This window comes from Dromiciops gliroides, chromosome X (assembly GCF_019393635.1).
Source record: "Dromiciops gliroides isolate mDroGli1 chromosome X, mDroGli1.pri, whole genome shotgun sequence".
NCBI lineage: Eukaryota > Metazoa > Chordata > Mammalia > Microbiotheria > Microbiotheriidae > Dromiciops > Dromiciops gliroides.
Genome location: NC_057867.1, coordinates 3,212,690 through 3,224,934, shown reverse-complemented (window position 1 = coordinate 3,224,934; position 12,245 = coordinate 3,212,690). Strand labels below are relative to the sequence as shown.

At 52.8% G+C, this 12,245-nt stretch overlaps 1 protein-coding gene across 5 annotated transcripts; it reads right to left on the bottom strand.

Moving 5' to 3' along the window:
- Window positions 1-4,588: 4,588 nt before the first annotated feature.
- GJB1 (gap junction protein beta 1) lies at window positions 4,589-12,045 on the bottom strand. Of its 5 annotated transcripts, XM_043974440.1 has the most exons (3): window positions 9,469-9,707; window positions 7,959-8,153; window positions 4,589-5,990 (listed from the first exon to the last, which is right to left on the bottom strand). In XM_043974440.1, the coding sequence occupies exon 3, from the start codon at window positions 5,972-5,974 to the stop codon at window positions 5,123-5,125; it is 852 nt and encodes a 283-aa protein (XP_043830375.1). In that variant the 5' UTR covers window positions 5,975-5,990; window positions 7,959-8,153; window positions 9,469-9,707; the 3' UTR covers window positions 4,589-5,122. The 5 variants fall into 5 exon arrangements, with proteins under 5 accessions (XP_043830375.1, XP_043830373.1, XP_043830372.1 ...); XM_043974438.1 differs by lacking the exons at window positions 7,959-8,153; window positions 9,469-9,707 and adding an exon at window positions 11,896-12,045; XM_043974437.1 differs by lacking the exon at window positions 7,959-8,153 and having other exon boundaries at window positions 9,469-9,705.
- Window positions 12,046-12,245: the final 200 nt, after the last annotated feature.

The window sequence follows — 12,245 nt, the reverse complement described above, 5'->3', positions numbered from 1 at the left end:
AGTCCTTCCACTGTGCCCTCTGGGATGCCTGTTCCATAGGGAACAAACTTACCTTCATCCTAAAGATTTTCCTTTCCCATTCCTCCCATCTACTAGCTATTACTGAAACTTGGCTTCCCCTCACACATACACAACCACACACATATAACACAGCCACCCTTGCCAGTATTGGCTGCACCTTCACTCATTCTCCTCCACTCGCTGGTCCAGATGGAGGAGTTGAAGTCCTTCTTGCTCCCCACGGCCACTTCTTCTTCTTCTTCTTCTTCTTCTTCTTCTTCTTCTTCTTCTTCTTCTTCTTCTTCTTCTTCTTCTTCTTCTTGGCAGAGCAATGAGGGTTAAGTGACTTGCCCAGGGTCACACAGCTAGTAAGTGTCAAATGTCTGAGGCCGGATTTGAACTCAGGTCCTCCTGAATCCAGGGCCGATGCTTTATCCACTGCACCACCTAGCTGCCCCCTTTACATACTATTTCACTGGATGATCTCATCAGGTCCCATGGACTTAATTACCATCTCTAAGCTCATGATTCTCAAACTTACCTATCTTGTCCTAATCTTTCTGCTGACCTTCAATCCTGCATCTCCAGTTGCCTTTCAGACATCTTAAACTCGATCTGTATAAAACCAAACGCATGATCTTTACCTCCAAACCTCCCCTCCCCCAACTTCCATATTGCCGTGGAGGGCATCACCTTCACAGGTCCTCAGGTTCTCAGCCTAGGTGTCATCCTGGACTCCTCATACTCTCTCACCACCATCACCCCCATATCCAATATGTTGCCAGGGTCCATTAATTTGACCTTCACAACATTTCTTGAAGATGCCCCCTTCTCTCCTCTGATGCTGCCACCCTTCTGCCACAGACCCTTGTTACCCCATGCCTGGACGATGGTAATAGCCTGCTGGTGAGTCTGCCCGCTTTGAGCCTCTCTCCCCCCAGTCTATCCTCCATCCTTCATCCTCCATCCAGGCATCAAAGTGACTTTCTTAAAGCACAGGTCTGATGATGCTACCCCCTATTCAATTCATTCCAGTGGCTCCCTATTGCCTCCAGGATCAAACACCCAAAGTCCTTCATAACCTGTCCCCTCCTCCCTTTCCAGTCTTCTTGCACCTCAGTCCACCACCACGTGTTCTTCAGTCCACTGCCCCTGGCCTCCTGGCTGTTCCACAAACAAGACCTTCCCTTCCATCTCTCAGCTCCCAACATTCTCTCTGGTTGTCCCCCAGGCCTGAAATGCTCTCTCTCCTCAGCTCTGCCTCCTGGTCTCTCTGGCTTTCTTCAAGCCCCAGCTAAAAGTCCCACCTTCTCCAAGAAGCCTTTCCTGATCCCCCCTTAATGCATGTACTTTCCCTCTGGTGAGCACCTCCAAATTATCCTGTATACAGCTTTTTTTTGTACACAGTTGTTTGTATATTCTCTCCCCGGTTAGATTGTGAACCCTCTGAGAGCGACTGCTTTTGGCCTTAGGATGTCTCCAGCACTTAACCCAGTGTCTGGCACATAGTAGGTATTTGATAAGTATTTGTGGACTCACTGACTGGGCACAGAAAGATGGCCCCTATCTTCTCATTGCTGCCAGGTTCTGAGGAAAGGCAGAGCTCAGGCCTGCTCCTGTCAGTAGAAGAGAAGGAAAGTGGAACAGGGGCCCACACACCTTTGGATGGAGCAGCAGCTCAGAGCAGACTTCCCAGAATCCACTGGGCTTGAGCTGGCTTGATACCAGGCACCAAGAGATGAGCATGGGTGGCAGCCTTGGACGGGGCCTTGTGGGAATGCCTTTCCAGGGAGGCTGGAGAGGGCAGCATAGGATCAGAGAACAGTAAATGACTTGTTTGGGCTGGATCACAAGAAACGCAAAGGGTAGCAATGGGAAGGAATCAGGCTAGAAAGGGAGAGCACCCAGTTGCAGGCCCCAAAGATGGGAGTTGATCCTGGAGAGCCAATGGAGGCCTCTGGGAAAGAATTTCAGCCCTCAGGTGAGGAAATGTTTCCACTGAAGTTAAAGATGGAACTGTTCTTCACCCTTCCTGTGGGTGGGGGTGGAGGACAATGAGAGGGCTATGGGAAAACCAGCAAGGCCAACATAGTTTCAGCTCTCTTATACATAAGGAGATTTCTCATTCATTTTAATGTCATAGATTTTACATTAACAGAGACTATCAAGTCAGACTATTTTATTTTATTTTTTGTGGGGCAACGGGGTTAAGTGACTTGCCCAGGGTCACACAGCTAGTAAGTGTGTAAAGTGTCTGAGGCCGGATTTGAACTCAGGTCCTCCTGAATCCAGGGCCCGTGCTCTATCCACTGCGCCACCTAGCTGCCCAAGTCAGACTATTTAAAAGAGGAAGAAACTGAAACCCAGAGAAGTGAAGTTACTAACCCAAGGTCACACTGGCTATTTAGTGGTCCATAATTGGACTCCTCATTTCTCAGCAGATCTAGAAGGATAGTGTCAGAGAAGAAATGACTTTCCCTAAGTTGGGTGACCAACATTCAAATTCTCTGCTATGGACAATAGCACCTCACCCATTTCCCATTGTTCCACCATCCACCATCCCAATTTGTTGGGCTTGTTCCCACGTCTATACCAGTTCATGGTCAGGTGGCACAAGACTAGGTCACACACACACACACACACACACACACACACACACACACACAATGTGCTTTTGGAGCAATGGGAAGCACTCCCAGGCCAAAAGCCTTTCTGTCAGTCTTCCAGTCAGAGCTGTGAGCTTGGTCTTCTGGAAGAGAAAGGGAATTTCAAGACTTCTGCTCTGAGAGCAGACCGGACAAATGCTTAAAGAATCCTGAAGATAATTTCTCTCAGAGATATGAGTTTCAATATGGCCTCCCCACAGAGATAGTGTAGAAGAAAGGAAGGAGGAGCTCTCTGAAGATGGAAAATCTTTCCCAAGCTCCTTTGTTTCAGCTGAGCAGACAAAACCTTACCTAGGGAGTTTAATAAATGGGGTGAGAAGTATTTCTGTATGAAATCAAAATGCTAATGAACATTGAGCTCTTGGTATTCCCAAGAGATTTCTGTGAGCAGGACTCCAAAAGAGTCCAGAGGCAGTCCTTGAGAAGGGTTTAGGAGGGACCTCTGTCACTCTGTAAAGGAACCTCAGAGAGCTCTTGATAACCTAATTAATGAATTAAGGTGCACCATGGTGGTTTAAGTAAGGCGACCCACAACTAGGTTAATAGAGTGTAGCCTGGCTCTGAGAGCCCTTCATTCATCAATGAAGGAGTTCCCCATCCTACCCAAGGTCTGAAGACTCCTCTTCCCCTATAGAGCTAGAAGCCCTGGTTTAGAATCCTGCTCCAGCTGCCTACCACCTGGGCGCTCTTGACCAAGTCACCTCCTCTTTGGGATCCCTCCTACTAAAATCCCATTACCTTAAAGGGGAGAAAAGTCTGTGAACAGTTAAAACACACAGAGTCTTCCTTTGAGGAAGCACCTACTCTGTGCCAGGCACTTTATAATTAGGATTTCATGACATCCCTGGAAGGCAGGTGCTATTATTACCCCCATTTTACAGAGGAGGAACCAGAAGCAAACAGAGGTGAAGAGACTTGTCCAGGGTCACACTGCTAGTAAGCTTCTGGTGTCAGATTTGAACTCAAGTCCTCTCGATTCCAGGCCCAGCACTCTATCCATCCACTGTGCTACCTAACAGCCTGTGAGGAGGGTCCTTACCTTTTTTCCTCACTTTTAGAATGCTAAGGAATGTAAATTGAGGTTCAAAATCTCTCCTAAACTTGACTCAAGGCAAAGAAAGAGCCTTTCATTTGGAGGAAATGGTCCTGGTTTCCAATTTTGCCTTTGCCACTTACTACCTGTGTTCTTTGGGGCAAGTTACTCACCTCCCTGGGCCTCAGTTTACTTATCTGTAAAATGAGGGGAATGGGTAGAGGATTAAACTAGCTGGTCTCTGAGGTCCTTTCCAACTCTAGAGCCTAGATCCAGGAACCTTGTCCCTGGTTGAAGTGAGAGACAGGGTTTTGTCTTATTGCTTGAGGCTTTGAGGGGGAAAGTGTAAAGGGGAATTAGCCGATAGATGGGTGGGATCTTGGGGGCTGGGGAGAAAAATACTTCCCCACAAAGAGAATTGGAGAAAAAAGACAGCCAGACAGTGTGGAGAGAGTCTGTCAGGTATGGGATCTGGGGTGCAGGGTGGGGTGTGGGGGACCTGAGCTAAGGGAAACCTGGGAAAGCTAGCTGGCTGGAGGGCTGCCCAAGGGGATGGGCCTGGGCCCAGCCTTCCTTGAGTTCCCTTTCTGGCTGGGCAGACTGGAGGGTCAGAGTTAAAAGCTAATCCTATTCTTTGACTCCCCCGAAGGCAGGCGGGAGGCTCCCAGGTTCTGCAGGAGCAGGCGGTTCCCCCTCTTTTCTACTGGTTAAAGAGTTGTTTTGTCAGCCTCACTCCTTTCCTCATTACCTGAGGCAAAGGCAAAAGCAGGGGCAGAGGCAGGGGGAAGAGGCAGAGGCAGGGGCAGGGGCAGGGGCAAAGCCAGCTCAGTTGGGGGAAGTCAGAATTCTGAGGGGAAAGAACTCAACAAATACACGAGTCACAGCCACATTTACTGTAAAATCCTGTTTAATGTGTAACATTGCAGACCCAGGCCCAGGGCCCTAGAGCCAAAGGTAGTACTGACCAACCCCCACCCCCAGCTGATCAGATGGAATCAGAGCCTTGTTCTTCCCAGCCATCCAAGCCCTTCCCAGGTGCCAGCAACAATCCCCACCCCACCCTACTGGCAGGATCCCCAAATGCTGTCAGGGTTAAGGTTAGTGTCATCAGTGGAAGTGTTGGCAAAGCCCCTCCACCCCTGACCCCAGAAGTACCCAGTGGTCCCAGGGAGAGGAGTAAGAATTAGAAAGGGGGAGAAACAGCAAGAACTACACCCTCCTTCACTCCCATAAGCTTGGGGAGGAGGGGGCAAGATCTGTCCCATACCATCACTCCACCTTCTCTTTCCCTGCCCCCGACTCAGAGTGCCCTGGGCTGGAGGGAAAGGGGTGGGTGCTTCTGTTGTGGCTGGCCCGGCAGGCTGAGGGGGCTCAGAGTGACTGAAGGCTAGGACTGGCAGTGGGTGTGGCACCAACTGTGCCCTCAGCAGGCAGAACAGCGGTCACTCTTCTCGGCCAGGCCGGCCCCGGTGCCAGGGCTGCGCCGCAGTATGTCTTTGAGGGAGCCATCCTGGTCACTCAGCAGCTTGTTGATCTCATTCTGCTTGCACTCGTGGGACAGCCGGTGGCCGAATCCAGAGCCCTTGCGCGAGGGGGGGTTGGAGCGGCGCTGGGAACGCCGGGCACAGGCCCGGATGATGAGGTACACCACCTCGGCCACATTGAGCACAATACAGATCCCTGAAGCGGCGAGCATGAAGACAGTGAAGACGGTCTTCTCAGTGGGCCTGGACACGAAGCAGTCCACCACATTGGGGCAAGGGTAGCTGTCACACTTGACCAGTCGGACCATGGCGTAGCCTGGGTAGAGCAGATAGAAGACATACATGAAGACGGCCTCGAAGAGCAGGCGGAAGAGCACGCTGATGACGTAGGTCCACCACAGCGTGCCCGAGATGTGCACCTTGTGACGCTTGACCTCTTCCAGGTGCAGGGGGTCTCCATGGCCCTCAAGCCTCAAGAGCTTCTTCTCCATGTGCTGCTGGTGGGCCACATGCATGGCCACGAGCAGAGCTGGCGTGGACACCAGAATGAGCTGCAGGGCCCACAGGCGCACATGGGAGATGGGGAAGAAGTGGTCGTAGCACACGCTGTTACAGCCTGGCTGCAGGGTGTTGCAGATGAAGGAGGACTTCTCGTCCCCCCACACGCTCTCGGCAGCCACCACCAGCACCATGATCCGGAAGATGAAGATGACCGAGAGCCACACGCGCCCAATGGCCGTGGAGTGCCGGTTCACGCCACTGAGTAAGGCGTACAGGCCCGTCCAGTTCATCTTGCCTCACTTGCACCTGGAAAGACAGCAGCCAGAGTGGGGCCATGAACCCTGCCAGCCCCCCACACCCCCAACAGCCTGAGCGAGTCCCTTCCCCTCTCAGGAAGTTGCCTCTGCCAAATGAGGAGGAGGTTGTGTATTGGGTTAAATGACCTCCCAGGTTCCCCTGCAGCTTGAAATCCTCGCTGGCTCTATTGCCTCATGTCTGCCCTGTACAAGGAGCTCTTCCCATCATCTCATTTCCTTTGTCCCCCCTCCTCTCTCCCCTTTCCCAGTTCTGATCTCTCCTTAGGTCGCTAGGCTCCATCCCCCTAGGGCAGTCTCTCTCCCTTAGAGGCCGTTCCCCCTTTCCCCCCAGGTCTCCGATCCCCATCCATAGCACATATTACCTTGGGGAGTGCCTATCCCGGAGGCCACCCGGACAGGTCCCCTATGGTTTCATGCCCGTGCTGGGGGAGTGATCCCTGGGTCCGCGCCTGCGTCCCAATTCCTCACTGCCCTATGCTTGGGAGTCATATGCTGCCTTATACCCAGCGTGTACACAATGGGAGCTTTGTGGGGCTCTGAACAACGCCCTTTAGAATTCAGATCAAACGCCCTGACTTCCGCCCACCCTGGACACAGAGCACTTGTGTCCCAGAGCCGGACACCCAGCCTGCACCCACCTGTTCTGTGCCCGCCCGGTCCATCCCCGCACCCTCCATGAAGCCAGAAGAATGGGAGGAGAGGGGGGAGGGGAGGGGGAACCAGAGGTCCTTGGGGCAGAGATAGAGGCTGGGGCGGGGGTTAGATTGGGAGGACAAGAACCCCCTCCCCCCATTACCAGGATCCCCTTGGATCTCTCTCTCTCGGTCACTTGGGGCCTGTCTTCTCAACCCATGTGCACTTGCCTCAATGACAGCTTTGGGCAATGCTGAAGTTCCCCTAGGCAGGGCAAAGTTGGGTCTTTTCCCTCTCTGGGAGATCAGCGGCATCCCCAAAGCTCCCCTTCTTTCCCTGCTTCTCTCAGGGAAGCCAGGAGAAGATACCATGCCCCATACTGAGGCTCCAGGATCATAGTGTCACAGATGGAGAAATTGAGGCCAGAGGCATTCAGGAACTTGCCAAGGTCAGTGTGATAGGTAGCGGCAGAGCCCGAAGTGGAACCACTCTGCCCCTCTGAAGAGGAAAAAAGGCAGCATGGTGGGCTCTTCTGCACTTCACAAGCCTCTGGAAATGAGTGGTCTCTTGGATAACTCAGGAACACCTAGCCTGTCCTCCCAGTCAGTTTGTTGACCTGAAATGTCTGGCCTAGATAAAAGAACAGCCTGTTCTGTCCCGACCTGTCTATTGTAACCTCAGGCCAGTGGCTGGAGGGCACAGACTCCCCCAGGCCCCTGACACAAGCTCTGTTCATCCCCTCCCTTTACTGTTAGCATGAGCCAGCAGCTGAGGGCTCTGGGTAAGCCAGAAATCGGGGTGAGGGGCCACTAGAAAACAAACACAGGGCCGACCTCCCACTACCTCAGTCAGGCCCTTGGTAGGGACCTGTGCCTGCTTCTGCTCTCCACAATCAGAGAAGGACTCAAGGAGAGGCCTCAGAGCCCTGAGAGGATGCTGGGAAATGACATCACTGAGGAAAGAAGTTTGGGTCCTTTAGTTTACAGAAGGACCCTGTGCCCAAATTCCGGTTCGGACTGTCACTTCCAAGCTGCGTGACCTTAGGGAAGTATTGTTATAGTGGAACATCACTTAGAGGCCATAGAGAACTGACCTCAGAGGTGGCTTCAAGTACTTTCTCTGCTCCATCCTGGCTCTATGACCCTGGACAAGGCAACTGTCAACATCACACTTGCACCCCACCCCCAACCCCCAGATCAGTCCCAGCCAAACAACACACATCACCTGACTGCTACAAATTGGGAGTCTCCACTGCTCCATAAAATATTTTTCTACTCCAGTATGAGATTCTTTAAAAAAACAAACCCAACAAAAAACAACTTGCCATTATGGGGCAGGCCCCTGAAAGGCACTGTGGAAGAGTTGGTAAAGGGTGGCCTTGGCTTCAAGAAGATCGAGGCTCAAATTCTGACTCGGACACACACGAGTTTTGTGATCCTGGGCAAGTCACAACTCCTCAAGCAGCTCTCAAGGAGAGCTGAAGGTCACAGCAGCACAGAAGTTGAAGATGAATTGTTTGCTGCATTAGTGAAGGGAATTTCCACATTGAGTTCTCCCCACACAGATGGAGCTCACAGGCCCAGACCTCCTCCCTATATCACCACCACCACCACCATCATCAGGACAATTTGTCTAGTATGGATGAAGTCTGAACATATACTTTTCAGTTACATACTGAGCTTTCTGCCTTGGTAACAGAAACTATGTGTCAAGGAGTCATCTTGTTGGGCCCCTTGTTTCGTCTGCTCTTTTTGCATGGGACACGACTGCTCTGAAATCAGGCCCCCCATCTTCATTGAGAGTCAGAGGAAGAAAGGAGAAAACTGAGGCCTGGAATGGAGCAGGGAGTCCCTGACTTTGTGCTTGGGTTGGTGTGTCTCAGTGTGTGACCCTTCCAAGTAGCCTGATTGGGCATTTAGAGACACTTCACAACAACACAAAGTGGTAGGTGCCATCATTATGCTCATTTTACACAGAAGGAAAGTGAAATAGACAAAAGTGAAGTGACTTTCCCACAGTCCCGCAACTGGGATGTGTCTGAGGCAGGGTTGGAACTCAAGTCTTCTTAACTCTAGGTCCAGTGCTCTATTCGCTGGGCCACCTAGCAGCCTCTAATGTGGGCTGCCTTTCCCTCCAAGACATGATGAATGGTTCCCCTTTCCCTGAAGGCCTTCAAGCAAAGAGACCCTTGTTTGGGCAGGAACTATGGGTTAATCACCACTGAAGTGTCTTCTAAATCTGCCATTCTGTGATTTTGCACACGTCCCTTCTCAACATAGGTTGCCTCGGCTGCCCCTCTGTAAAATGATAGGTAGATAATTGCTAAGGTCCTCTCCAGCTCTGCCAGTCTCCAATCCTCTGACCTTAAGGGCAATCCTAGCTGGTGGGTGACAGATTTGGGCCACAAAGCTCCTCCTAGGAGACCACGCTGCCTGGCCAAGACAATCGTACCGTGCCTTCCTGGGAGCACTGGTGTCAGCTATGGAATTCGTCAGGCAAGTGTTGTGAGCACCTGCTGAGCACCCAGCGATGGGGCAGATAGAAGAAACTGTTAGTGGAGGGAGAACTCTTCACAGGAGATGGGGCTGGGCTGGGGTAGCTTCAGGAGTTCTGAAATGGCCTTCTTTGGGAGCCTTTAGGAAAAGGGAGACTCATGGGACTTCTCTCTTCCTCCCTCAACTCTGACCCTTCCCTCGCCCACCTACCCCACGCTACCCAGTGGCAGCCTTTACCCTGGGCCCCTGCACTTCTTCTTCTCCCTGATTTACCTGCCTTTCTTGCCTTTCTCTATCTCAGAGGGAAGGAAAGTCAGATGTGGCCTTGAACCCTCATACCTGGAGCCAAGGAGCCCCCTTCAGTGATCCTCCTCTTGGGGTTGTCCAATGCTGAGCCCCTTACTCGGGCTCGGGAGCAGAAAGGGAGCGTGTATGGCTAGGATGCCGGTGACTCCTGGCCAGGCCTCTGAGGGACTTTGGTTGAGCCCAGCTGGCCCCTCGGGAGCAGCTGCCTTTGCCACCACCACCAGCTCGCCAGTTTTTCCTTTGGGAGTCTGGCAACTTCCAAGCCTTCAGGGGGAGGGACTTGGTTTTGAAATCCAGACTGGTTGAGTGACATTTGTTTAAAGTCCAGCTATCAATCTGTTTTTGTATCGCTTCCAGCAGGGGGAGAGGGGACAAGAGAAAAGCCAGCACACTGGGGCTGTCCTAGAGGAATCAGACAAGACCCCTCCCCCCAGCTCTGGCCCCAGCTGGCAATCAAAGGTCCGGTATTCTGCTAAATGGGATGGCATGGCAGCTGGAGGGGAAGGGCCACCGTTCAGAACATGCAGGACACACAGGACTGCCTCTGAGGCACTTAAAATCTACTGGAATTACAACACGCCTCCCCAGAGCCAAAACATTGTGCACCCCACTGCCTTCTCCAACACCCTGAAAGTCTGAGAATGTGGGGAGGGGACCTTATTTGACCAAAGGGTAAACAGAGATGCAGAGAGGGGAGGGGTCTGCTCTGCTTGACCCAGCTAGTTAGTATCAGAACTGGAACAGGCCTCCCTTGTCTCCCGCCTTTGCCTGGTTGCCCCAAACACACACTTAGAACAAATCATTCCATCTGTGCAGCGTATGAAGGGAAGAGCATCCCAGGTGAGGTGCTGGAGGGGGCTGAGGGCAGGCCATTTGTGCTCGCCTTTGGCTCAAGGCTCGCTGACCCCACTTCCTCCCCACCTCCTTCCCCCTTCCCCTGCCCTCATGCCACTTCTGCCTCACTATGGACAGAGTCGTCACTAGCAATAAGGGGAAATTTGCCCTCAGATCAACCCTGGAAGGGAAGGGGAAAACAGCGATGTTAACCCCAGGGGAAATGGCCCAGGAAGCTTGCCCTGTGGAAGAAGAGACCCTGGGATACCGAGAGGGCTCCTGAGAAGCTGCTGCTGGGGGAGGGGAGCTCATATGTTTGTTATGTGGCTGCTGGAGGCGAGAAAGGGAAACAACCTGATTTCTTTTTTCATTTATCCAATTATCCTTGCTTGCTAAATTTTATGCTACCAAAGGAATGACAATATTGTCAAACTGTGAATGCAGCACATTTAAAAATTTCATAATCTTTTAAAATGATTATTTGAAAATTTTGAGCCCTTTAAATTTTGCTGCCCTGGAGCAAAGCTCTATCACCCTGCCCTGGTTATGGCTGTGTCCACAAGCATCACAAACTCTATTCAGGGAAATCCGAGGCCTGCTTTTCTCTTTCCTGCTCCATGGCCCTGATATGGTGAAGGCAAAGTTGCTGCCATATTGAGACATAATTAAGTTACTAGTGCCTCACCCCCCTCCTCACCACTGAGGCTTTCCATTGAATCTCTTTGAGCTCCCCTAGCAGAATCCTTAGCCAGGCCCGGTTTTCCCAACCCCCTCCTGAGGCCTTACCTCCTGTTTGGCCCCCAGAACCTGAGCCCAGAGTGTCTCTGGTGCACACTGCTTTGGGGCTTCCCCAGGCTCCAGCTCCACTGAAGTACACACCCCCTGACTGTGTGTTGGGCCTTAGGCCCCCAGAGCCAAAGGAAGCCCAACCTCTGCTCTTACAGAGCTTGCAGTTTGATAGGAGGAAATAACAGCCTTGCTCACTCTCCTGCCTGATCTCATCTCCCTTGCTTCTGTGGGCCCGGATCTCAAAGATCCCTGCTTTCTCCCATGTGTCTGGGCCAGCTTCCTACCTCCGGGCAAGCCTCAGCTCCTTCGGACTTCAAGGTCCAAACTGCTTGTCCAAGCTTGACCTGAACCTCCTGGGCTCCCCCCTCCCCTCCTCAAAGCCCTCCATTTCCCACCCCCATTCCAGGCTCTAGAAGGAGCCTCCCCTACCCCCACCCCTCCCATGCAGGCTAGGTGCCTTGTTTGCCTTGGAAGCTAGCAGGGCAGGTAAATAGCCCCTGGCATCACCCAGCTGTCACAGTGAGGAACCTGCTCAGATGGGCAGAGAGTTGGCCAGGCAGAGCCCACGGAGCCTCCAGTTTGGGTGGGGGGTAGGGTGGACAAGTTTCAAGGGCTGGACACCCCTGTGGCTGGGGAAGGGGGATGAGATTAAGGAAGGGGCTTGAGAGGAGGCAGGCCAGGGGAGCCCAGAGCCTGGCAGGGGACTCCCCTCCCTTCTGGGTAAAGGAAGAGATCCGGTTGGTTTGACCCCGAGGCCAAGAGCCGAAGTGGCTGCCCCCTCCCCCACCCACACACATAGTTTCCCAACCACCTTCATCCCCTCCCCACCCTCCTCACCTCCCTGGCACACTGACACAGTGCTGCTGGTGCCCTTCCCCAGGGAATAGCTGCAGGGGTGTCTGCCTGGTGCCACTCGCTGCTGCCAGCCTGGCCCAGCCCAGCTCAGGGGAGGGACGACAGAGTCCAGGGCCAGTGGAAGATATGGCCAACAGCCTAGGAGGAACTGGACAAACATTAACCAGCCCCACCTCCTCCTGTGCAAGCAAGCCTCCAGCAGGACAGGCCTACTGATGAGTGACCCTGGCCCCTCCTGCCTGGGCTATGACCAAACTTTGGGTACCCATCTGGGGCAACATTTCTGTCGTCCACATGGCCAACCTTTCCCTGCCCTGCTCCCTGGCCCATCT